Source organism: Centropristis striata, chromosome 2 (genome assembly GCF_030273125.1).
Source record: "Centropristis striata isolate RG_2023a ecotype Rhode Island chromosome 2, C.striata_1.0, whole genome shotgun sequence".
NCBI classification, from domain to species: domain Eukaryota; kingdom Metazoa; phylum Chordata; class Actinopteri; order Perciformes; family Serranidae; genus Centropristis; species Centropristis striata.
This window is the reverse complement of record NC_081518.1, coordinates 33,479,033-33,505,302: the sequence shown is the minus strand read 5'-3', so window position 1 is coordinate 33,505,302 and position 26,270 is coordinate 33,479,033. Positions and strand designations below refer to the sequence as shown.

At 39.7% G+C, this 26,270-nt stretch overlaps 2 protein-coding genes across 6 annotated transcripts; both read right to left on the bottom strand.

Moving 5' to 3' along the window:
• Positions 1–73: 73 nt before the first annotated feature.
• On the bottom strand, positions 74–7,420 carry fbxo22 (F-box protein 22). Its single transcript, XM_059359418.1, has 7 exons — positions 7,234–7,420; positions 6,858–6,990; positions 5,800–5,887; positions 4,237–4,335; positions 3,048–3,200; positions 2,783–2,948; positions 74–1,895 (listed from the first exon to the last, which is right to left on the bottom strand). The coding sequence occupies exons 1-7, from the start codon at positions 7,362–7,364 to the stop codon at positions 1,502–1,504; spliced, it is 1,164 nt and encodes a 387-aa protein (XP_059215401.1). The 5' UTR covers positions 7,365–7,420; the 3' UTR covers positions 74–1,501.
• Positions 7,421–10,632: 3,212 nt separating this feature from the next.
• On the bottom strand, positions 10,633–22,076 carry LOC131984379 (tropomyosin alpha-1 chain). 5 transcript variants are annotated; one of them, XM_059349232.1, is made up of 9 exons: positions 21,927–22,076; positions 21,342–21,467; positions 18,400–18,533; positions 17,454–17,571; positions 17,162–17,232; positions 16,944–17,019; positions 16,765–16,827; positions 16,530–16,599; positions 12,230–13,691 (listed from the first exon to the last, which is right to left on the bottom strand). In XM_059349232.1, the coding sequence occupies exons 1-9, from the start codon at positions 22,038–22,040 to the stop codon at positions 13,618–13,620; spliced, it is 846 nt and encodes a 281-aa protein (XP_059205215.1). In that variant the 5' UTR covers positions 22,041–22,076; the 3' UTR covers positions 12,230–13,617. The 5 variants fall into 5 exon arrangements, with proteins under 5 accessions (XP_059205208.1, XP_059205215.1, XP_059205213.1 ...); XM_059349234.1 differs by lacking the exon at positions 12,230–13,691 and adding an exon at positions 15,065–15,857; XM_059349225.1 differs by lacking the exons at positions 12,230–13,691; positions 21,342–21,467; positions 21,927–22,076 and adding exons at positions 10,633–11,336; positions 19,253–19,485.
• Between the last annotated feature and the right edge of the window lie 4,194 nt (positions 22,077–26,270).

Below are 26,270 nucleotides of genomic sequence, written 5' to 3'. Positions count from 1 at the left end.
CTGGAAAGATGCTGTTGTGGTGCTGGCCTTAAATGAAAAAAGAATACTTATTAAAAATAAAAGAAAACATATCTATGTAATGAATGTAATTTATTGAAAGAGATGAGCACATGATTTGGCACATGTAGAAAAGTGCAACTACACCAAAACAACTTTGTTCAAAGAGCCATAAACACTAATTTGAAATACATTTTTTAATTTCCTCTTCACGGACAGATGTATTATGATACAAAGAAGGACTTGTAATTATGTATTTTAAAAAGTAAAATATTGGAATTTTTCATTCTTGCAACAGCTTTTACAGAGAGGCTGAACATCAACATAGAACTACCTGAACAAACATATACATACTAGAAAATTGCACCTTCATGTCATCAGAATATTCTTTTTAGTAAGGAAAATGAAAGGGCCATCTAGAGAATAATACATTAATAAAGCATTAATGGATTTTGAGAGAGACAGATATTCTGTTGTGTAAAGGCATCTGTCAAATTAGGAGCTTTTCCCTCCCCAAACATTCAGCTAGGTAGTTAATCTCAGACTATACTATCTGATTTTAAACATCTTTCCTTTACTACTTATTACTTGAACAAAGGATACCAAATACATCATAATATTTGCCAATTGCATCATGTTTTTCGTACCTCGGATAGTATATCTTTAATTTTCAAAAAACTTTTACCTAAATTATAGAAGAGCCGAAACTAAAGTGAGATGAAACAGAGTTACTGCCACTCTCGGGTCACTTTCATGGCCAACAGTACAGCCATTCTGCCCTGCTCTCTTCTGTTTTACATTTGTGTAAGTAAGTAACCATTAAGCCCAACCATTACCAGCTGGAAGATATTAACTGAAAAAGAGGCACTATAAGATTCTCCCTTTCCCTAATTGAACTTTGGAAGATACATAACTTGAGTAATAATTTGTTAGGCTATCCCATTTTTTGTCCCCCCACTGATGAGACAAAAGTGTAAAACCTGCCTAACAATGAAGAGCATTCAAATCAAAATTGCCTTGGTTGTGTGGAAGAGGGAGCACACTCCTCTCACGTACATGAATAAAAAAGTGCCTGCGCTGAATCAACAACTTTAACAATAGCTTGTGGGACACAGGAGAGTATATTTTTTACTCACCTGCAAAGAGGGGAAGATATGCCTTAAATGTGTGCGAAATTTAAGGAAAAAAATATATACAAATATATTTTACAAGAGTGCTCTATCACATGTGACTACTAAAAGATAATCAGTTTGTCTTTTTATATCTGAAACATGTGAAAGTCACTAGTTTTAATATGAAGTCTCAGAGGGGCACATTCTCCCACATGATGCCATTACATTGATGGCTAAAGGGATCATTTTCCTGCTTTATGAGCAGAAATGGCGACAGCAATATTCTGAGTAAGACTCTGTACAGAATGTGTCTTGTTCCCGACCACTGTTGCAAACAGCATGATGGGCCGTCTTGGTCTCCCGGTTGTCCATTGTCACTGTTGGTCAGTCAGTCAGCCTAGATGGACCAGGGTCATGACTGTAGTGTACTCGTGCTGCAGACTGTCCGTGTCAGTGTCACACAGCGTGTAGTCGCCTTTAACGATCCTGTCGCAGCCGATCTCACCGTTGCCGAACAGGCCGAAGAGCGGGGTGTTGGGGAACACCTTGTGGAAGGCGTCGGCCTCGACGTTGGCCTGGTTGTTGTAGTAGTTCTGGCCTCTCCCCACACAGGCAAACATGAAGCCTAGGGTGTTCCTCTCGGGGATTTTGGCTGCCTTTAGCCGCCGGATTGTGGCTTCAGCTGCCTTCGGGTTGCTGATGTCTTGGTCCAAGAGCACAGACGCCCCCTGCACCTTAGGACCACTCAGGGCCAGGCCCACCACACCGTATGCACCCTGGCTACAGCTACAGAGGGAGAGACGATGGGAGAAATATTACATAAAAATGCCAATTTAACTCATATCATTTAAGCGTTTCATAAATTCAATCAGATGTTATTGGCAGCTCTATAAATGGTATAAGTGACAGAGAAGTATAGAAAATAAAATAAGGGGAGATTACCTATGAAAAACCCTTCTGTTAAACTGCATTTGAGGCAGTCTCAAAGTATTTGAACTTGAACAGGAAATCAATGCAATTGTTTTTTTTCTTTCCAAAATAGTCAAGAAATAACAATGGTTGAACACACTTAATTCAAAAATGTTATTTGTGCAGAATAACAGTTATATATATTTTTTTCATTAAAAAAAAGCACTAGTTGAATTTCTTTGATACATTTTTTTTTTTTTTTAAATTGTAATCAAATGAAATCCACATATATATACACACACAACACATTCGTAAGTGCTCCACAGTACTGGAAAAAAGCTGGGTCTCCACATGCTACACATATTGAACTATTTTTGCATTTGTACAACCTCTACTTGCAACCTCTCCTGTCCTCTCCTCTCTGCTCTGTGTAAAGAGCCTGTTTTTCTTTCCAATTTTTCATTTGTCACATGACCCTTGTTCTCAGTTAAATCAATCATGGCTTCCTAGTTGTCCTGAGGAGCGCACAAAATAATGTTTTTAACAGGATGTAGTTAGTTCAAATTAATTATTTTTGGCAATGTTTTAAATTAGACAGACAATTTTAAGCTTCTCTTTGTTTACCTTTTCTTATGGAAGCGTTCTTGACACATGTTACGTTAAAGGACTGTTGGCAAGTTAAGTCTCTACAATAAATGGCGTATATTTGGTGAATTCCAGTGAGATCAGGGGTTCAGAGGGTTGAGTGAAGGACATTAACTCACCAGTGTCTGGGAGGACAGAAGACACTTTCTACCAGCCCTCCGGCGATAAGAGCTTTGCTCTTAGCCAGTGGCTCCAGTATCTGACTGAGGAAGCGTGCTCCTCCAGGTTTATATGCCTCATAAACAAACAACAGCACCACACGCAGCTCTGGGTTGTCAACTAGTCCTGGAAAGAAAGTCCCACAAACAAAGGAGTAAAAAATACATTCTGGAAGATTTTAGATTTCTTTAGATTATTGAGTAACTGTTCTGAGCCGACACTCACCTGCTTCCTTCAGAGCTGTTGGGGAGATGGACTTCTTGCAAAAATGAAAGGGCTTGATGTGGACACCTTCTATGCTGGGGAGCATGATTGCAAAGCCCGCCTCCCCCTCCTGGTACTCCTGAGGAAGGCTGGAGTAAGAGCCAGTAGGAGTCACTGCACAGAGGAGCAGGCATGTGGTGAAATGTTACTTTATATGTAATAACTTACACACGTCATGTGTTGTGGAGCCAATGAGTCTGACTTTTCATTCCAGCCAAAAGAAAAGAAAAGTAAGAAGTAAGTTGCCCAATGAGTTCCTCTCTACAGCTGACCTTGTACGATCACTGAATTCAGCTGTTTACTTGGAGAGAAAAGCTGCAGAATCTTGGCACGTGATCAAGAACCACAAAGTACATGCACTATAGATGCACATTGATATCTTCAACATTTTATATGTACAAATTAATTTCACTTTATTCAAAATGAGCAAATGCAGCACACTAGTGTCTCATTCATCCCCATCCTCCACTGTGCTACAGCTTATGGAATTCATACACAGTAATGCAGAAATGCTATGTGCACCAGTCATCTCTTTAATACTGTGCAGCCCCGCTACCAACACGCAAAATAATTACATGTACTCGAGGCTATGTGGCAGGCTTATTACAAGTAATCTATAGATTCAGCCTCATCCAATCAAAGTTTTCATTCAATTGAATTAGATGCGACCTTGTACTGACCCTTAGCTGCAATATCACAAAATGAGTGTTATCACAAACAGCTGAGGCTGCCATTAAACCTGATAGACGTTGGGAGCGTGATAAGCCATCATCTTGAGGAAAGAGAACGTGGCTGATGGAGAGTCACTTCTCCGCAGGCTTGTGATTATATGGAGAAATGGGGAGCACAGCACCAGACAGACTAGGCAATCTATCAGAGGGAGAGAGGAAGGGAAGCGCCAGCCACCAGTGTTGCTTTCCAAAGAGGCAGCAGCCGTGGGGATTAATGTGTAGTCCTCGGTGCTGAAAGGTGAAGTATTCCACTTTGATATACCCAAGACACCTGGTGAGCTTTCATTTTCACACATATTTGTACCGCCATAGTTTAAAAGCTCATTTAAGAGACATTTTTATATTAACACTAACCTTAATGATCTGTGCTTTTACTGGGGGAATGAGTTGGGGATATGAGAGATAGAAAAGACACTTACAGACTATGCCTGGTGCGGAGACGCCCATGATGTCACAGCCTTTTGGGAAGAGCAAGTTCATTTCTTCAGCTGCGTCTGGACTGTGGCGACTCCTTTTTGCTTCAGAGTAGATGAGAGGAAAAAAAAGTGTTAATGAGAAAGGTCACCGTTTTATATACTTCTTATTTTAATATGGAAATTAAGCACATACTGCTGGACATTTTAAAGTTCGTTGTGCAACATTTTTAGATTCAGAGAAACTTACACAAGCAAGGAACATTAACAATGAGACTGTAAATCTACTCATCTTAGTGTTGCAAAACACTGCTATGTATGTGTGTGTGCATATATATATATATATATATATATATATATATATATATAAATAATTTTATTATAATAAATAAATGCAAATACAAGCAAATTATACCCAAGCCTTTATTTCCTACTTTTGACCATTTTTCAATATTTTTCTTATTAATAGTTTTTACCACCGTTTTAAATCAGTGTGCAATGTAGGATGAAATACTTAATCATGACTTAAACTGACTATAAACAAACTCCTTTAACATATATTTTCTGGTTTTAGAGTAACTTAATGACAGACGTGCCATAATACTTTCTAATGGGGTGTTTGTGCAGGTGATCACTCGTAACAACGTTTGCAGAATTATTTAATACGTCACACAACATGTGACCTGCAGCGACAAAGAGGAAGTTGAAACTGACCAAAAGGGAACCGAGAGCTTCATAGCAGTGCTCAGTTGCACAAACATCCAGAAAAAAATTGTGCTGAATTTATTTAGAATGCATATTTATTTATGGATGATAACTAAATATTAATAATTAATTAATTATTCTAAGTCAAGTTTTGGGCTGTCCAATGGAATTGGTCATTTATTAAAAATACATTTCTGTGTTTGAGTAAACTATCAAAGATTTTAAGTTAATTTTATGTATATCCTGTGAAATTCTAATATCATAATTTTCACTTAATTGGCTTTACAATCTATACAGCACACGACTCCTGCTGTCCTCTGACCCTTAGTTCTGCAGGAAAAACTTAACAGAAAAAATGTTTTAAAGCTTTCTTCAGTTCTAATTCCATCAATCTGCCAGATATCTAACACGTGTAAAACACACATAATACAAGCTTCTCGATGGATCACACTATGAAGCTAATATGACTCAAATAAATAAATTAGAATTTCAAAAGGATTGCCTCACACAATGCACCTTATAGGACATGGATTTCAAGCAGTGTCCAAATGTGAATAAGTACATTTACTAAAGTACTTAAGTACAAATTTGAGGCAAATATTGTACTTTTTACTCCACTGAATTTGCCAGCTTGCCAATTTGACAGCTTTAATTACTTTTAAGGTCATAATTTTTCATACCCTTCCTGTCCACTAAACATGATGCATCTCCAAAAAAAGATAGATTTTCCATATTATAAAAGGACCGGAATACTCACAGAACCCAAACAATTATACATAAGAGTGATGTGCACCTATCAGAGTTATGTGTAATGAACAGTCTTGACTAGAGTGAGTCAAAGAGCAATGAGTATTGAATACCAACCTTTATTCTGTCTGTAGCAGTAAGCTTGTCCATTGTAGGCCTCACAGTCTACCAATGCCAGAACTGTTTTGGGCAGGAGAAACACTTTCTAAAATAAACGGAAGCAAAGAGCATGTGTTATAATCTTTGTTTAGTACAAATATGGACACAACGCGTGGCCCAACAATATACACCACACATTCGTCATTTTTATTCAAAATACATGACAAACAAACATCCTTTCATCAGCACCTGGATTTATTTTCAGGTTTTACCCCAAGACTACAAGAGGGATCATTTCTGTCTCAGCGTGTAACATGAATCTTGAAAACAATCCCTACCATTAGGATGTTTACCTTCCCCTGGTATTTAACATCCCGGGGCCTCCTAAAGGTTTGAAGTACCCAGAACACCTCTAACGGGAGGCATCCTTACCAGATGCCCAAACCACCTCAACTGGCTCCTTTCGACGCGAAGGAGCAGCGGCTCTACTCCGAGCTCCCTCTGGATGTCTGAGCTCCTCACCCTATCTCTAAGGCTGAGCCCAGCCACCCTACGGAGAAAGCTCATTTCAGCCGCTTGTATCCGCGATCTTGTTCTTTCGGTCACTACCCAAATCTCATGACCATAGGTGAGGGTTGGAACATAGATGGACCGGTAAATCGAGAGCTTTGCCTTCAGGCTCAGCTCCTTCTTCACCACAACGGTCCGGTAGAACGCCCACATTACTGCTGATGCCGCACCAACCCGCCTGTCCATCTCACAGTCCGTTCTACCCTCACTCGTGAACAAGACCCAACGATACTTGAACTCCTTCGCAAGTGGTAAGAGGCCCCGAGGAAGACCCAGAACACGGTGGAGGGATTATATCTCTCGCCTGGCCTGGGAACACCTCGGGGTCCCCCAGGAGGAGCTGGACGTTGTGGCTGGGGAGAGGGGCGTCTGGAATGCCCTGCTTAGCCTGCTGCCCCCGCGACCCAGCCCCGGATAAGCGGACGAGAATGGATGGATGGATGGTATTTAACATTAACCATATCAACCTGCTGCACAATGGCCAAGTACAGTTTTCCATGACTCACCTCCACCTCCTCTGCCAGGATGTTGCAGAGGACATGTGCCTCTGTGTTTGACGGTCCACAGGCCGACACCCAGGTGAGCTGCTGCTGAGTCCTCAACACTCTCCGGGCACAGTTTCTCCACAGTCTGCAGACACTGAAATAAACACAAACACACACACTAAGATGTTAACGATGCTAGCTGTTTAGATCAGGCTGGGTAACGTTAGCTGTAGCCATTTACACTCAAACATTAGGTTAAGTACTCCTAAAACACTCTGGCTGTCACATCAGCCGTCTAACTTTGCAGAATGTATCTGAAAAATAGTTTCACTTCCTTCGACAGCCATTAAATGTTAGCGAAGTTGTTTAGCATAGAAACATTTTCCGCTATCGTTACCTTGCGATCCGGAGAAGCGACTTGGTTGGTACGAACATCAGAATCCGCTCAACCACCTCGGCAACATTGCTGAGTACGTATGCAGCCTTGCAGTCTAGTAAAGAAAATGTAAAATCTTCATTTTCATCCATATTTCGCTCTCAAGTCGTGGGTTGGTTCTCCAGCACGGCTTCCCAGCTATGAACTTTGACCTCTGCTCCTCCACCACTGCCGAGGTGCCACACTGCCCCCTGCGGCCAGGAGGAGCGGAGGCAGCCTGGAGTCTGCCGCTACATTTACTGTAGGGACAGCTTTAAAGAAGCTCTTTTTTGACTGAGTCATACGAGAAAGGGGAAACTTTTTCTGTTGTCTCTTATGTAGGCTATATTTCTACTGATAGTTCCCTATTTTTTATTTTGCATTTCCTCCCTTATGAAACTTTTTTTAATTCATTTTTTAATCAGGGGCTAGACCTGGGGCCAGGCTAAGGGAGCTGTTAGCCTGCAGCTGTACAGCTTTCACAATGGCACAATTCTGACTGCGGTCAAGTGAGCCGTCTTTGGCTTCTCCGTAGTCAAGCCAGCCGTCTCTATATAATGTAGTGCTCCCGTATTGTGATATTTACGGTAAATTCACTGAAACCGCTCCAAGCGAGCTGACATGAAGGATAAACACTTTATTGTCATTCTTTATCACCTTTTTTTCCCAGTATAAAACTGTTACCAGCAGAGAGGATATGGAATAAATAAATAAATAAATATGGAAATACGATTAATTGCATGATATTCACAGAACTGTTCAATTTATTTTGTAAAACGCCTTTATATATAGACTGTACAGTAAAATATTACAATATATTAAAATTAATTAAAATTAAACTGTAGTTGACTGTTTCCGGTCACTAATTTCACTGCAGACTCATTCTACAGGACTTTAGGTATATTCTAACAAATTAACAGGACTTTTCACTGTGGAAATTCATAATAAAATGCACTTCAATATTTACTGTAAATTAAAAATATTACATTAAAAAGTAATTCTGTTCTGTCTGTTTCCAGTCACTAATTTCACTGCAGGTTCATTCTATGGCACCTAAGGTATATTATCACAAAATTATAGGACTTTTCACTGTGGAAATTCATAATAAAAAGCACTTCAATATTTACTGTACAGTAAAATATTACATTATATTTTAAAAAATTAATTAAAATTAAACTGTCTGTTTCCAGTCACTAATTTCACTGCAGGTTCATCCTAAAGGACTGCAGGTATATCCTCACAAATTTACAGGAATTTTCACTGTGGAAATTCATAATAAAATGTATTTTAATATTTACAGTACAGTAATATATTACATTGTATTAAAAAAATAATTAAAATGAAACTGGCTGTTTCCAGTCACTAATTCCACTGCAGGTTCATTCTACAAGACTTAAGTTATATTCTCACAAATTTACAGGAATTTTCACTGTGGAAATTCATAATAAAATGTATTTTAATATTTACAGTACAGTAAATAGTGAAGTGCATTTTATTCTGAATTTCCACAGTGAAAATTCCTGTAAATGTGTGAGGATATACCTGCAGTCCTGTAGAATGGAGCTGCAGTGAAATTAGTGACTGGAAACAGTTTAATTTTAATTAATTTTTTAAAATATAATGTAATATTTTACTGTACAGTAAATATTGAAGTGCTTTTTATTATGAATTTACACAGTGAAAAGTCCTGTAATTTTGTGATAATATACCTTAGGTGCCATAGAATGAACCTGCAGTGAAATTAGTGACTGGGAACAGACAGTTTAATTTTTTTGTTTTTAAAAAAATATAATGTAATATTTTACTGTATATGTAACTGTTGATGTAACGTTAATACTTCATCTCCTCTCTCCTCTGGTAAGAGTTTTATACTGGAAAAAAAAGGTCATAAAGAATGACAATAAAGTGTTTATACTTCATGTCAGCTCGCTTGGAGCGGTTTCAGTGAATTTACCGTAAATATCACAATACGGGCGCACTACATTATATAGAGACGGCTGGCTTGACTACGGAGAAGCGAATGACGGCTCACTTGACCGCAGTCAATTCTGACACATTCCAAAGTGGGTTAACCTGGACCTTCACCTATAAGTCTTGCTGCTTGCCCTGCCCTGAGGCAGTGTTATCCATTTAAAATGAACTAAACACAGGGATAAATATGACAGTGTTAAACTGGACTAAATGTAAAAAAATGTATTCTAGATTTGGTCACATTTAACCCCACTAGAAGTGCAGTGTGAATTGTATCTGGGTTTAGGTTAAAAATGGGTGTGTGAAAAGGGGATAAATTATCCCAATCAACTTTTAGCCACAATGCAGGCTTGTAAACATTTGGGCTCAGTCCAAAACTTGGGGGGTCTGAGATCCCCCCACCCATTTACTGTAGATTTGTGAACTAGATTTTTGAACTAGCCTTTTGACAATAGAATACTAAAATCTGTACATTTGGGAAAAACATTATAGTCGTAGAATAAAAAAAAAATCCTGTAGAGCCTACATCAGACTAAGTCCAATTGTTAAACCATAACAACAAATGTTGAGGATTACCAATTTCATTTCTGCCACCTGAAGACAGACAAAATGATCTAATGTTACAATTTGGAAGTTACATTACACATTGGGATAAAGGCAGAGTTCCTCATCTTGAAAAATTATTTTGTATACAATGTTAGAGTAGATTATATAATTAATGTTTAGCTGACAAATATACATTTGAACCAAAATGTCATAATCAGGGATGGATCTTACATTATCGAAATTATTAGGCCAATAAAATGTCCTCAATTGTAACAGATTTCCTTTGAAAATAGCATGGTGGTAGTAGTCATAGTAGATCATGACAATGTTAGGGCAGACCTATAGATGGCGATATTTCCAGTTAGACTTTTGCTCCATTGATTTTACTGGTGCAGTGCTAAGGGGAAATGAACAAAATTGAAAAACCTAAAAAAATAAACAAAATTGAAAAATCTAAAATATTCTGGGCTTTTTGAGAAAACATTCAGGGTTCACCAGAAGTCACCACCACCTACTCCCCTTTATGCCTCTGGTTTGTTATCACTTGAGAAGTAATTCTATGGAGAAAATCCCTTTTGGTTGCTTAAAACTCATGTCCACATTGAGGCCACAATTCACTCTGGTGATGCGCTGCAACCAGCCAGGTTGTTTTGTTATATTTAATGTTAACATTTACTACAGTACTATATGTTGTGCTTCTCATTCTAAATGCAAGTGGCACTTCAAATGAAAAGGTTTTATTCTGCATTGCTTAAATTAAATGACACTAATGACAAGTTTCTCTTTTGATCTTACAGCTTCCCTTATTTCTTCTTCACTGTATAAAAAATACCAAAGACATTTGTAACAAAGCCAGGCTTGCAATAAAGTATACTTGGTCCAAGCATTTATTCACATTTATATTTCCAAGATAAAATGAGACAAAATCAAATCAGTTTATCAAAATGAACAGAAAAGTGAATACAGTGTGCAAACGTTTCTTTTACTTAGCTGATCAAAACAGTACATTCAAGCAACTGTGCTAAGAATCCCTTTCCAGCTAAACAGGATGTGTACAACATCACTGACACTGAATAAATGCTTACAATACAGAAGAAACAAAGACACACAAGCAACTTTACAGAAGTACACATAATAAAAGTCCCTTCAATATAACCTCGGATTGAATTATGGCTTTGTTCACGATGATTATGTGCAGTATGTTTCCCCCCAAAAAGTGCAAATTCTCCCGACATCTACATGTAAACATATTATAGGTATGCAGTGAATTGAAACTGACCTTTGATTACAGTGTGTAACAGAAACAGTGTAGTTCAAGTGTAGCTCACCGAAGCTGTGTGTGCTTCCTTGTGTAGAGCTCGTTTCTTCAGGATGACAAGGTCAGAGGACACATATAAACACCCAACGTTATCTGTAGCAGCCGAGTAAGGAAGCCAGCCATATTCAGAGCAGATGAGGCAATGTGGGGAGAGGAACAGAGCTGGGTCAAATGTTAACCATCTCCATTAGAGTCTGATCCAGCACCTGCTTTACTCTCAGGCCCTCTTCTTTTGCACGTGTGAGTTTATCTGTTAATATAGCATTGCATCGGTTAAACATCAGAAAAAACAGCCCAAAGATGCACAGAACATAAAACAGACAACACTCTAGTCCAGAATAACAGTGTGAGACATGTTCAAACCTTATGAGTGGGAGAGATTTCACCACTCTTTTAAATAACAGTCGTTAGCATTCATTCAGGAAAAACTTTAACTCACCATAAATATTACACACAAGCTAAAGACAGGGCTGTAGTCAGAGCTGCATGAACTAGGTTTGGGACAACAGAATGGCTCCTTGCTAAACCTGTGGTACGGGAATTTATTTAAAATTATACTCATTACCTACAGTATCAAGTCCAAGCACCCTCTCGTTTCAGGCCGTTAAAAAAAAAAACAAAAAAAAAAAAAACTAAATACAAGCACAGATTTAACCCCAAATTAAAGACTTCCATTGAAAAAAAAATCCCCCTTCTACATGTTTTGCCATCTTTATCACAGCTTTTAGTCTGTACTTGAAGTTTTACTCGAAAGTTTAAAAGTTGTATGATACATCAACAAAAATTAAATGGATAAAAATCCAAAGTAATCTTTGGTTATTTAATAGGCACATGTTCCATATATGACTCCAACATATCTGCTTCTAGAATCTCAAATAAAATTAAAAAAACAGTTGGAAAATTCTCTACTTGCATCGTTTCTGTATACTCCCTCCTCCTGGGTTACTATTTAGACTTAAAGGGGCTTCAAAGGGTTTGTATATTCAAAGTAATCACACTCATTGAGGAAATCAAATGTATTGTTATGAAAATATAAAACTGCCAACACTGATGTTAGTCCACTGAAATGCTACAAATAACACACTTAATCTTGTCCACTGTTTTAAACTTCTTCTGGTTAGCGGTTATAACATTACAGAGGGGGATTTTGTTGTGAGCTGTCCTTCAGGCACAAGCATCAGCACCCTCGGAGCAACAGCACCGTGCAGATTTCAACTACACTGAAGTGTTACAGCCCTGTCGATAACTGAAAAATCATACACTCACTGGCTCACTCATAGGTACACCTGTTCAACTGCTTGTTGACACAAATATCTAATCAACCAATCACATGGCAGCAACTCAATGCATTTAGGCATGTAGACATGCGGAAGTTCTAAGCGAGCATCAGAATCGAGAAGAAAGGTAATCAAAGTGACTTTGAACGTGGCATGGTTTTTGGTGCCAGACAGGCTGGTCTGAGTATTTCACTACTGCTGATCTACAACTATCTAGAGTTTACAGAGAATGAGACAAAAAAATATCCAGTGAGCCAAAATGCCTTGTTGATGCTAGAGGTCAGAGGAGAATGATGATAGAAAGGCAACAGTAACTCATAACCACTTGTTACAACCAAGGTATGCAGAAGACCATTTCTGAACGCACAACATGTCCAACCTTGAAGCAGATGGACTACCACAGTCACACTGTCAGCTATCAGGAAACTGAGGCTACAATTTGCACAGGCTCACCAATATTGAAAAAAAAAACGGAAAAAGAAGGCCTGGTCTGATTAGTCTTGACTTCTGGTGCTACAATCAGATGGTAGGGTGCTGCTGCTGCTGCTGGTGTAATGGTGTGGGGGATATTTTCTTGGCACACTTTGGGCACCATTTAAACACCACACGAGTATTGTTGCTGACCATGTCCATCCCTTTATGACCACAGTGTACCATCTTCTGATGGCTACGTCCCGCAGCATAACACAATGCCACAAAGCTCATATCATCTCAAATTGGTTTTATTTGAACATGACAATGACTTCACTGTACTCCAATGGCCTCCACAGTCACCAGATTTCAATTCAACAGAGCACCTTTGGGATGTGGTGAAACAGGACACTGACACTATAGACGTTCAGCCAAAAAATCTGAAGCAACGGTGTGATCATGATCATGCCATCATGTCACTATGGACCAAAAACTGAGGAATGTTTCCAGCACCTTGTTGAATCGGTCACTAAGAATTAAGGCAGTTCTGAAGGCAAAACGACCCCCAACCTGGTACAAGCAAGGTGTGCCTAATAAAGTGGCCAGTGAGTGTATAACAAAATCCGTTCTGCAACTTTTTATAGCTTCAGGTTGTCCAACGTCCCATCTGAAACGGCATGCATAATGTGAAAATCTTGTATTCCGGTTTGTTGAAGCATTACTTGGTTTAAGCTTTGTGTCATAGACACGGTTGTCTACACCCTTTTTATATCACAGCGTTACACAATATGCCCGGACTTTTGAGATTCAGAAGAATGAAAGCAAACGAAAGCCCATTACAGTTTAAGCCTCGTTTAAGGCTACTCTCAGTTCATTGGTCAGAAGGCGGTTTTTCTCAAGCTGCTTGTATAGATGGTCTTGACAGTCAGAAAGCAGGTAAGAGAGAAGGGAAAGAGACAGAAGGCAGGTTAGTACAGAAGACAAACAGTTAGTGCTTTGCAGCTAATCACAAGACAAGTGCTACCTTGTGAATATATGAAAAAGAGACCTACTGAAAGTACTGAAGCTGCATTGCTGACTTAACAAATCAAACTAAAGTAATAACTTACTCTATTTGTCATTCACATTTCCAAAAGTTCTCACAAACTGTCACTAACTTGCTGTAGCTTTTATGACAAAGTTATTGTCCTCGGAATATTGAGGATAACTGGAAGAAGCCCACAAAAATGACCAACTTGCTTGTGGCTACACACAAAAACAACAAAGTCTTCAAATTACAAAGCGATAGAATGGTAGCTAATGGATTCAAACATACAGCAGATCAATGCTGCATAAAAGTTTTTAAAAAACAATGCCAACAATATATTAAAGTCTGCGACATGCTTAGAAAAAGTGGCAGCTCTTTCCCTCACATATTCTGTCCAATGGATGGACGACAACATCAACAGCATGTCATTTGTTTACAATGCTTGGTGCGCTAGATGAAGCAGTGTGGAAGCAAACCAAACCAAATTTTAAAAAAAATGCAACGATGTTGCAAATTCACCACTGAATCGAACACTGTGTGAAAGCGACCTAAGAGTATACTAATCTCACGATAGAACGATTCCTTTAGGAGGATGAAAACACAAAAAAATCATTGTTAAGATGTTTGAGTCATTTCTTTACATTTAGTCACTTCTCTTTTTGGAAACCAAAGTGTGCTCATGATGAAATAGAGCTCCAACTAATTATCATTTAATTACAGATTTATCAGCCAGTTATTTTCTTGAACTAATCAAAACATTTCAGAAAAGTGAAAAATGTCCATCCTAAGTTGAGGTCTTTAATTTTCTTTTTTACAGTCCAAAACCCAAACATATTTTAGTTTAATAGGTTATAAAAAGTTTTAAAACATTTGAATTTTTTCATGAAAAATTAAGATTTATTCCCTGTCAATCAACTAACCGATTATTCGACTGTAATTGCAGGTCTAATTAGAAAAAGTTCATCTATCTACTCCAAACTTATGATACAGAAATCAGCCACACAAATGGCCAAATTAACTATCATAGCAGGTGACCTGTAATTACTTCTGGTTATTTTACAGTGTTCTTCTTATTTAAAGGAGAAGACAGACAAACCACTGTTATTTCATGTGAATACTAGTTTGTTACACTTCAACAGAACTAATAAACACACCAATACTGCCATTATACTCAACAACGGTCCTCTCGAACAGAAAAGGGAACAGTGAATGGGAGGAGCTTCAGAGTTTATTCAAAAGCTACTGGAAAAAAAAAAAAAAAAAAAAAAAAAAAAAAAAAAGACATAAGACAAAAACAAAAAGATGGGACAAATGGAAATGAAGAACATTGCAGGAGAAAGGGGGAAGGGCTGGCAAAGATGGAAGAATGTTTATTTTACACAAAGCAATATGGCTCAAAGGTCTGTATGAGAGATGAACAAATGATTGACGGGAGCGACAGCCCAGTGTGCAGTAGTGGCAGGATAGTAATGAAATACAGAGAGAGAGTTGGGCTGCGCTGCACAGGAGAGAGATGATGTTCAACCAGCTTCTGGGGTGTGAGGTGTAAAGATTTAGCTGTGAAAAAAGGAGAACAAAAGAGGTTGGAGAAGTAAAAAATGAGGAATGGAAGAGAACCGACATGCAGAACAAAGGCGGAGAGAAAAGGATGCAGAATAAAGCCAGAAGAGCTAAAGAAAATAATGCTGACAAAAAGGAGTTATAAAGAGAAACTAAATGTTAGAAATTAACCGAAAGGTTTGACTAATCCAGCATAACAAGTAAAATACATCCAAAACACCTTCATTCACACACATCAAGGTTAGAAAAGCAGTGAGGGAGGATTTAAAAGTAAATAAAATCAACCCATCTATAATTCAGCTGAAGAACAAAAAAACTGCACCCAAACACACCACAAGAGGGAGCTACTGTATGTAATAATGGTTAGGGGTGTTGAGATCTAAGGCACACAGCAGAAACAAGCATGTGGTGAATTACATGGAAGTCATGTCGTTGAGGGCGTGGTCCAGCTCCTCGCTGATGGCCTTGTACTTCAGCTTCTGGGCGTACAGCTCATCTTTTGTGTGGTAATTATTATGAGGTGGCAGTGAAGGATTGGAAATGGAATAAGAAGACAACAGATAAATAATAATGCCAACGAACAGAAGAAGAAAAAACTGAAACTGAGAAAGAAAAGAAAGCAGGACAGAAATAGGAAGTGCATATGAACAGCTGCTGATGCTGTGTCAGATTCCTGAGGAGTCACTGAGAAACTGCATCACATGTTCCATGACCCTGAGAGGACTGCTTGGGACTAGCCGGCCTAGAACAGTCACTGCACCAGAATGCCAAACAGCACAGTGGTGAGAAATGGTGTTGCCGACGTGAATAATATCCTTTCGGCCTCTGTGGATCGCTGCTTTGTCCCCCCCGCCCCCAATAGACAACCGACAGTGCAGTTATTTGTCCTGAGGCCCATTTAACACCTGCTGCCCAGAGCAGTGCAGTGTGATCAATTAATTAACCTCACACTGTACCAGTTTCTCTTTTATCAGTGTCTCCTTAAGAAATTATTTTATATAAGACGTCGTCTCTGAGGAAACATGAATCAGAACTCAAGGTTTCTTTTTGTGTTGGCTTGTTGAGTTGTAACCGCTTTGTAAATCACAAGTTCAGTGTAAAACCATCCCTATATTTTGTCTAAAAAACATTTTCAAAAGGCTAAAAATTAAGTGGAAAAGATTCATACCCTCCAGGTCATCAATGGTCTTCTCAAGCTTGGCGACTGATCTCTCAGCGAACTCAGCACGAGTCTCAGCCTGAGGGGAGGAATATGGTCAAACATTAGCCATTCACATTAAGACGTTTACATTACCAGCCAAAGGCCTACAAGCATCTAAAGCACTTAAGTGCTGTAAAAAAAACAGCATCATTTTGAAAAAAAAAATCAATATCAACTAGTAAATTATGCTATGTTAACTCACCTCCTTCAACTTGTCTGTAAGAACCTTGATCTCTTCCTCGTACTTGTCCTCCTTCTGTGAGTACTGTGGTTGCATTCAAAAACAAGAGTTAAGCAAATATACAAGACTGTTTTAAACATACTTCAGGGGTTTGCACGTTAGAACTAGGTGCGATGCATCGTGTTGGTCGGCCAGCCTACCTTCTCTGCCTGGGCCTCCAGAGACTTCAGGTTGTTCTGCACCGTTTTCAGCTCCTCCTCAAGCTCAGAGCATTTGCTGTTGATTTATGGATTGGAAAAACAAGCAGGAAGATGCCACAGACAAAAAAGATACATTACAAACAGAATTTGGCCAAAATGTTATTTAAAAGGTGTGACTTAGAGGAAAAGATGGAAGGGAAGGGGGAGGTGGTTTTTACCCCTCAGACAGCTCGGCGCGCTCCTCTGTACGTTCCAAGTCGCTCTCAATGATCACGAGCTTACGGGCCACCTGAAGTCACAGCATGCAGAGTTTAGTCCCAGAGTGGTTTGATATGTCAGACAAGATTCCATTTCTGCCACTACTGTAGCTCTAATGACCATTTGTGCCTTAGTGGCAATCATATGCATCAGACAGAGTGTTCATTGATGTCAGCTGTTACATTGAAGTAAAAGGATGTAAAAAATGCTACGCCTAAAGTTCAGAGTGAAGTGAACAGCTGAGAAACATGCCTCCTCATATTTGCGGTCAGCCTCCTCTGCAATGTGTTTGGCCTCCTTCAGCTGGATCTCCTGCAGCTCCATCTTCTCCTCGTCCTTCATTGCTCTGTTCTCAATAACCTTCATGCCTCTAAGGGACAGAACATAGCAGGGCAGGAAACTCATTAGCACCATAGTCAATAGTCAGTGATTGATATGATTGTTATTTGCAGCTCCACACTTTCACATGCACTTCACAACACTTTACAGACACACTGATCCATCATAGTATAGTGGGCAACACTGCATGTGAGGATTGCATGTTAGCTGCCATGGGAGAAGTGTGACTGTTATCAAACACCTGTCAACACCTGCACTGCAAAAAATTAAGTTTCCATCAAAAAGCTACAGGTGTGCTTTCCACTGTTGGTCAGGAAGTTATATCGCATGAATAAAATAAAATTGTTTATGAACAATTTTGCATACATTGAGTACACACTTCTGAACATTAGTGCAGTACGACTCCCGGCCACCAGCAGCAGCACTGAGTAAAATTTTAGGAGTGGTGCTTCAGTAGAATGTAGCAGGTGCAATATCTGATTTTAGATATACTGTAGTTTAGCAGATTCAAGTATTTCAGTGATAGAGTATTAAAACTTGAGCCTTAAGGCATTTAGCATTAGTATGACCACTGTGTGGGATCTAATACAGTGGAGTATTTCAGGACTTGATTTTATTCTGTTTAACTGTCAACATATAAAATCCTGTCCCAGCTCTGCTACATTATTCTCTTATGAAGAGTATATTCAATAAATATTATGATGCAATGGGAAACTAAAAATCTCACAAATATGAAGTTCTATATATTCCAAGAGTACAACTGTGAATTTTCTATATTATCCCAAAGACTGGTAGAGGGGGTTTTGACTGTATTGTGTTTACAAAGTAGGGAGTCTGTTTTCTGGTGCAAAGTACCCACCTCTCGCTCTCATCTGCAGCCTTCTCAGCCTCCTCCAGCTTGGTCAGCGCTGTGGCCAGACGCTCCTGTGCACGGTCCAACTCCTCCTCAACCAGCTGGATACGTCTGTTCAGGGAAGCTACATCTCCCTCAGCCTAGGAGAGCACAACACCACAATCATACAGAGTCAAATCAAGTTTATTTGTATAGCCTAAAATCATGTGCTGGGTTTCAGTTGGCTTTGCGAGCAAACAGCATCCAGCCCATCCCATATCTCTCTAAGGGCAGCTTGGGCTGGGTCAGGGACAAGCCCAAGGGAGTGATGCAGGCTCTAACGTGCATATTAAATCAGCAGGCTGAGGGGTGGATAGCATCTTTCTTATTTTAATACGCATTTTAAACGTTCCACATGTTCGACGGCAATTCTAAACTAATTGATGCACTTTTTTCTTGTTACCAGTGAAGATTGCAATGTCCTGTCCCACACTGATAAAGTTATCTTGTCCCATGAATGAATTGGCTACATTTTAGCATTTTGGAAAGTAAAGAGCAGCTCCCCTGTGCTCCAACTAGCTAGTAGCCTGCGGGAGTTTACAAAGGAGAGGATTTGATTTTGGAGGACCCGTGGTGCTGCTGCAGCGTTAGCTAATTGTTACAGGACTGTTTGTTTTTTCGGGACGAGCCGGGTGGCGTCTCTCATCAGATAACCACCGTGTCCTCACATCCTACCGTGGGATCATTTCAAGCACCTGATACCTGACTGCATTTAAGCACAACCCGTCGCTGTCTGGGCCTAGCAGCCACGCTTTTTGACCAGATTTACGGCTAATGCCGTCGACAGCCTAATTGCCTTAAATAATTAGCAGTGGCTTACTGATTCCCTCGCACTCCTCTCCTGGTTCAGTTCCCGCTGTAGGAGCGCTGCCCGGTCCTCTGCCACATCGGCCTGCTCCTGTAACGACTTAATTTTCTTCTTCACAGCTTCCAGAGAGCTCCCACCGGCCATTTTTGCTCTTTTTGTCTCAGCTAAGCTAGTTTCCCCTCAGCTCTGTACGGGCTGCCCCAACGGAGAGAGCCACACTGGGAGATGCGGCGCGTTTGATCCCTGCCCCCACAGCCTTTAATCAGCCGCTGATGAGGATTGGGACGTGCCATCCACCCCGGAAGTACCCGCTTTTTACCCGCAAGAAATAAAAGTTGTCAAATAATTAAAGATGTATAGTAATTGCGCTGATTTCCAGTGTTGTTTCAAATTAATTTCAGGTCATTTATTGTATTCAGTGTCGGGCTCTGAAACTCTAAGGTAGGTTCACGAGGTGTTTTGAGTCCATCCCCTACTGGTAAATTGAGCCAACCCTATCAAAATCACAGCCCCGAACCATAGACTGTAGAAATAAGAGTCTATAGTTGCACATCCCTGCTAAAGCAAACTAAATGCTGGAGGGGGCCACAATTATTCATCGACACTACGACAGGGCCACATATAGGACCGTGCACTTAACCAGATATGATGAAAGTGCAATTTAAAATATGTTGACAGTGCAGTAACTTAACATATTTCATGCTCAAATGCATGTATAACAGTATAAATAGGAATACAAAAGGTTTGAAGCAAATAAAAAAAAAAACACTAACAGTGATTTCTTTTTTTTTCCAGTGCTAGAACAGCAGACCAACATTAAAAAATGCATTTTTACACTGCACTTTTAAGATTTCATGCTCAAATGAAATATATGTCTCAAAATGTAGTGGAGTAGAAGTATTAAGTTACATAAAATGTACATAAAAGTACCTCAAAATTTTACTTTAAGTCCAGTACTTGAGTAAATGTACATAGTTACTTTCCACCATTGCTACCTGCCTCTTCTAACTTATACATATCAGTTAAGAGTCCTCCATCAGAAACTGTATGAGGATTAAAGGGATAGTTTGTGCATTATTATACAAAACTTGTTTTTATTGATCGGCCCCTAGGTGGCACTGTGGTGGCAGTCTAATTTCATATTTGGTACCATGGCCACACTATAACACTTAAGGCAATGAAATTCATAGGGGTGGTATAGACTGGCCCCTGTAACGCACACACCCCGACGGCAGCATGCCCCGACACGCGTATACTGCGAGGGCCCGTTCAGTACTGCTTGCAGTCCTAGTTTTGTATTTGTTTTTCTATTTATTAATTGCATCTGAATTCTATTCTGATATTATTTGTGATTTTGTCTGATTAAACCAGGAACATACTGTACGTACTATTTATGTATGGTGTATTGAGTAACTATATTGTAACTGGTTGTGCTTCATATTGTAGTGGATAAAAAATCTAGTAGGTCTATTTTTTTAGGATTTTTCTCATATCTGTGGTATGCATCTTTTTTGTACTTTTTTAGTTTTTCAATCAGTCAATTAATCAATCAATCAATCAAGTCAAGCAAGGTTATCTTATATTGTTTAAATTTTGTTGTGTTCTTGTTTTTGAAGTTCTTTTGGCAGACTGACATAATAAATTAGGCGTAATTGGTGTAACATTTAACGCAATCAATAAACAAGTTATTTAATCAGGATTGAACACGCCATGTTCTGCCAACATGAACTGCCAACTGAAACCAGAATAACCACAAATCTGTCAGGGATTTTTCACGCCTGAATATGCTTGTAAAATGCCCCACTGAAACCCTACACTGGTCATCAGATTCACTCAAATGGCTGTGGAATGCACTGGTAAGCCAGTAAGCTGTGACCTGACCATATACAGCACAGGAGCTAAATTTAACTATCCACATTTTCATCATATGCAACCCATAGGCCCTTATATAATCAATTATTGCATAACTCAACCATTAGAGTAAATCTGTATGGGGGCGGGTAATCTAAGTTCCCTGAGGTGACCCAAGGTAGTTCAAGGTGAAACTATTCACCAATGGGTGACCCACTGAGGGCACCTTCACCAGTCAACCCTAACTCACGTCTGTTGCTTTCTTCTCAGCAAGCTCCAGTTTCTCCTGGGCGTCCTTAAGGGCCTCTGAATACTTGTCCAACTCATCCTCAGTTGCCTTCAGCTTCTTCTGTAGTGCCACCAGGTCGTCCTCAAGCTGGATCACAGAGAAACGAGAGGAGATTTACAGACATGTAGACAGACATCAATACCCTCAGACTCAATTACACAAAGTATGTGGCACCTCATAGTGTCTGTGAATGATCTCTACGGTGTGAAAATGACATATGTTTGCTCAACATGATAATTTATGTATCATTTAGAAATACAGTCACTGTAGGCCATTATTATTATTAGACATTATAGCTGAATCATAAGGAATCAAAATGTAAAATATTCTTCTTTTGTTGTCAACTTCATGCAGCAAATATGCAGTAAAATAACAAAAACAGCAAAGATGTTATGATTTAAAAAAAAAAAAAGTATTCCTAAGAAGACTACCATTGTAATAAGTCAAAGGACACTGGACGTGTAGGCACTATGGCGCGCCTTGCGCAACGTGCCATTGGCACCGGTGCGTAAAGGCACCAGAGAGAGTTCCATACTGGATGCCGACCTGTTTGCTCCTGTCCTCGGCTGCTTTCTTGTCTGACTCGGCCTGCTCAGCTCTATCCATGGCATTTTCCTTGTCGAGCTTGAGCATCTGCATCTTCTTCTTGATGGCATCCATGGCTGCTGTTTATTGTCGGCGCTGTCTGCACAAACCGAAAAACAAAACAAAAAAGTGATGGAGTGATCGGAGCGTCTGAACCACCCTGAACGCCAAGCTGGAGTGCGAGCTCGCCCGGGCTGTAGAGAGTCAAATATGTAGTTTGGCCAGGCAGTTACTGGATACCCAATACTTTTTTGGGAACAACTGCAGCTGTTTGTCAACGCGGGACCTGTCTTTTTTCTGGATCTCTTCAGTGATTCGCTCTTCAAAGTAATTTGAACACTTCTATGACTATACATGGGGTATAGACGTCAGGTGGCCACTCCCCCAACACATCAAGACCCCTCTGTCCTCCTATTTCTAACACCCCCCAAGTGACAGGCAGGAAGTAGGGTGGCAAGACTCAGAGCAGTAGTAGCTCCTCTGAGGGGCGTTATTGGGGAGAAACTGATATTACTGACCTTATTATCACCCAGGAAAATAACCTAGAAAATGCGTGTGAGAAAATGAATAATAATTTCATCAGTGGTTCACTTACATCTGGCTGTGACAACACATTTCACATTTCATGGTGGAATGTAACAAAGTACTTTTACCAAGGAGGACTGTACTTAAGTACAATGCTCTGGTACTTTACTTGAGTATTTCCATTTATGTAACTTTATCCTTCTACTCCATAACATTTTAGAGGCAATTATTGTATTATTTCAAGATTTACCATGAAAAACATGTTCAATTTAAAATGATTAAACATTTTTTAATAAATTAAACCATGCAGCAGTATATTAATTATTAAAAAAGCCATACCTTGATAGCATTATATGCTGGATACATAACGGCATCAATGATAATAATCCAATAATATATTTGGAATATATAAAACAATGGTGGGACCATTCTGCATAAGTAAGTACTTTTACTGTTGATACTTTTTGATACTTTTGTACTGCATGCTGTATGTGTATGCAGGACTTTTTATGTTTGTGTTTTTGTGGAATTAGTACTTTATTGCAGTAAAGGATCTGAATACTTCTTCCACCTCTGCTTTTTAATGACTCGTGTACAAACTCTATTTATCCACAGAGATTTGTACCAGAATGAATTTTAACAGCCCCCATGCGTCAGAGCTATTCATACAAAACAAATCTATGTGATTGGATAAGCCCCTGTGAAAGCTCTTCTCCCCCTGTGGGGTGTCATATTAGCCAGTATGGCCTGTTTGTCTTCCAGGGATCATTCCAGCAGCTTCCTCACAGCATAGTTCAACATCCGAAGAGCAATCAGATAGGCTTTGCTCTCCGTAGAGGTATATCAACAAGCTTGTCCAACTCGTCCAATACATGCCTGAGAGTTGGATCTCAGATGGGCCGCGGCGGATATAGTGGCGTGCACAGTGAAAGATACAGAAGCTTTGGCATTTCAGCAGCCCCCTTTGCTGCGCCTATGTGAGAGTTCACAGGGCCACTGGCACAGCCGCAGCTGTCACACACACAACCTGTGGTCAGGACTGCTGGAGGGTTGAGTAATAATAGAAAGGAAAGGAAGAATCAAGCCCCAAATGTACAGTGAATGGGTGAAATCAAGATGTATAGGTGCACATGAACTAGTGTTATGTAATACTTAGATAAAGCATGTCACACTGGCAGTATTCTCTAATGAGCCTTCAGACTCTCTTCCCCTGTCTCCACTATTCTGCTTGTGTTGTGTTGAGTGTATATATTTTGGGGTCTTACTGCACCTGTTGGACTCTGTCCAAGGCCCTCATAGCCACTCCCACCAACACTGACTTTAAGAGAGGCAGCATTAGCTTTCTTTCAAATCAGATCATTCACTATTATGTTTCCTTTGGTGAAAGGTATTGGAGGAAAAACAGCTTAAATAATAGTCATACCAAAACAGTATTTCTTTATCAATCGCACTTAGAACTGGCTAAATATACACACCTCCACTGGTGTTTCAACTGAAGAAGAAACACCAGTGGAGGATCCAACAAGTTGCTCTCAAAGTCTTTGCAGCTAAACTTGAATAGTTTACAGATTGTTTTCTATAAAGTATACTTTTTACATTCTTTGTTTGTCCCTTGTATTCTGTTCTCCTTTATTTGATCTCTTCGGTGGTCTGGCCTGATGTCCTTCCTCTCTATGGAGTTTTTTAGGGTGGTCAGCTGTCACTTTGTTGTCATCCCGCCATGTGCTTTGTGGACTGTGGAGCAGCGAGCTAGGCATGCCGGTCATGTACAGAGATCAGAGGAGCTCATGGCGCAATCCATGTCACCCTCACACCCTGCATAGATAGAGAGATGAACACTGACACATTGTACCTGTCCAACAAGTAATGGTTTAGACAGATTAAGGTTTAGGGTTTGGATTTAGTGGACAGTGATTGATTCTAAAATACTTAAGTGCAGAGCTCTCTATAGTGCAGACAGGTGTCTTTTAAAAATAACTCACTTTGTCTTTACTTATACTTGCTGTTAAAATGAAATGTGATTTTATGTTCTCTGTGGTTCTATTTTTGGATTACTTATATGGCAACATGTTCTCTACGTTTCTTCTTTGGAGTCTATATCACATTGTTTTATTCATCAGTGCAATAGAGACTCTGGAAATCTAAAGTCTACATTAAAGCTACCACATTTACTGACCATTTTCAGACTAAATCAGGTCGTAAAGCATTTTTTCCGCTCATTGTTGAACATAGCCATTATTTCACAAGTTATGCTCAATGGAAACTGATGGTATATATCTACATGGAAGACATCTGTCTTTTAATTGGTCTGTTCAGCAGGAAAAAGTGTCACTGTGAGTCAAATTGATTCTGATGGGTGCCATTATTGAAACAACTGTCAGTATTCCCAGAATTCCCATCATGCAGGAAAGTATGTGGGCCTATAAGAATGATGTGGAGCTACATGTACATTTTAATGACCTAAATGTTGTTTCATTAGGTGACCATTGTCTGCTGATGGCCATGGGTGCATCAGTGATGAATTGATTGAAAAAATCCACAAGTCTTAGTTTCTGTGCAGATAGTGAAGTTGAGTCAAACCTTGACACTGTAAAAATGTTAAGGCCAGAGCTGTTTGTCTGCTTCATCATAGATATGTTGAGACAGCTGGATGGCAGCTCCCAGACAAAAACGTGAGTCCTGCGATGATTTCATTGTTAATGTCTAGACTGGAATTTCTCACTTCCTCCTCGGTAATTAAAAGTATGGAGGAAGAAGAGCAATGCTACCTCTCGCTGTGATTCTGCCCAATCAGGCTCATCAGAAGATGTGAATGACTTTTATACGAGGTCATGTGAAAATATCACTGTGATGAGTGTGTTCCACCACTTTGCTTGTTACAGCGCGTCATTGGTGTGTCATTTTCCAACGGTGGAGTAACACAGCAAACAACCTGATGTGACAGTAGTCTTTTTATTTATATGAAAATCTGAATATCAAATACAACTGTCTGTAGAGGATGAAGCCTATAACCTTGCTATTTAGCATGCAGCGGTCACAAGCAACTGTACCTGCTTTTATTATAATTAGATTTAGGGCATAAAAATAATGGATGAGCCGTCTTCTATCAGCTGCTTGTCCACATTAAATTCAACGCCCTCTTCCTCTCAACCAGGGCGTTCTGTCGTCTCCCCCTCAGCCAAGTCAGGGTAACAGGGCCTCATCCAGCTGGAGCATGGAAAATGAAGAAAGGGCCTCTGAAATGTATATTTTGTCACAAGTAGAAAGCATGCACAGTAACAGCTGTAAGAAGTAGCTTTAAGAAAAAAAAGTCAGAAAAAGGATTCCAGGTTAAAAGCAGTGTAGGTAGCAGCTGTGCCACAGTAATTGACATTGCCGCCTCAAATTTTAGTGCCAGACAAATTTAGCACAGCTCTCACTAAATAGCATGGACTGAATATAGCTTCAGGTTTAGTGCTGACTCAGAAATACCATCTTGTCCTGACACTAAACTGACACAGACACTTTAAGAGACCTTGTTCGTTTGCCAGCACTCACCTCTTTGTTATTCACAGGGAACGGAGGACTCGTAGTAGAACATGCAAACTCCACACAGAAGAGCCGAAGGCCAGAGTCAAAGCGGCGACCCTCTTGCTGTGAGGCACCACTACTCCACCGTGTAGCCCTGTTTCTCATAACTTACAATATTTGAACTGTCAGAAGTTGGGACAGAATGTTTGGTCTGATTCTTATGCATTTTCTGATTTGAACCTTCTTACTTAAGGCTGTATTTGATCAAGA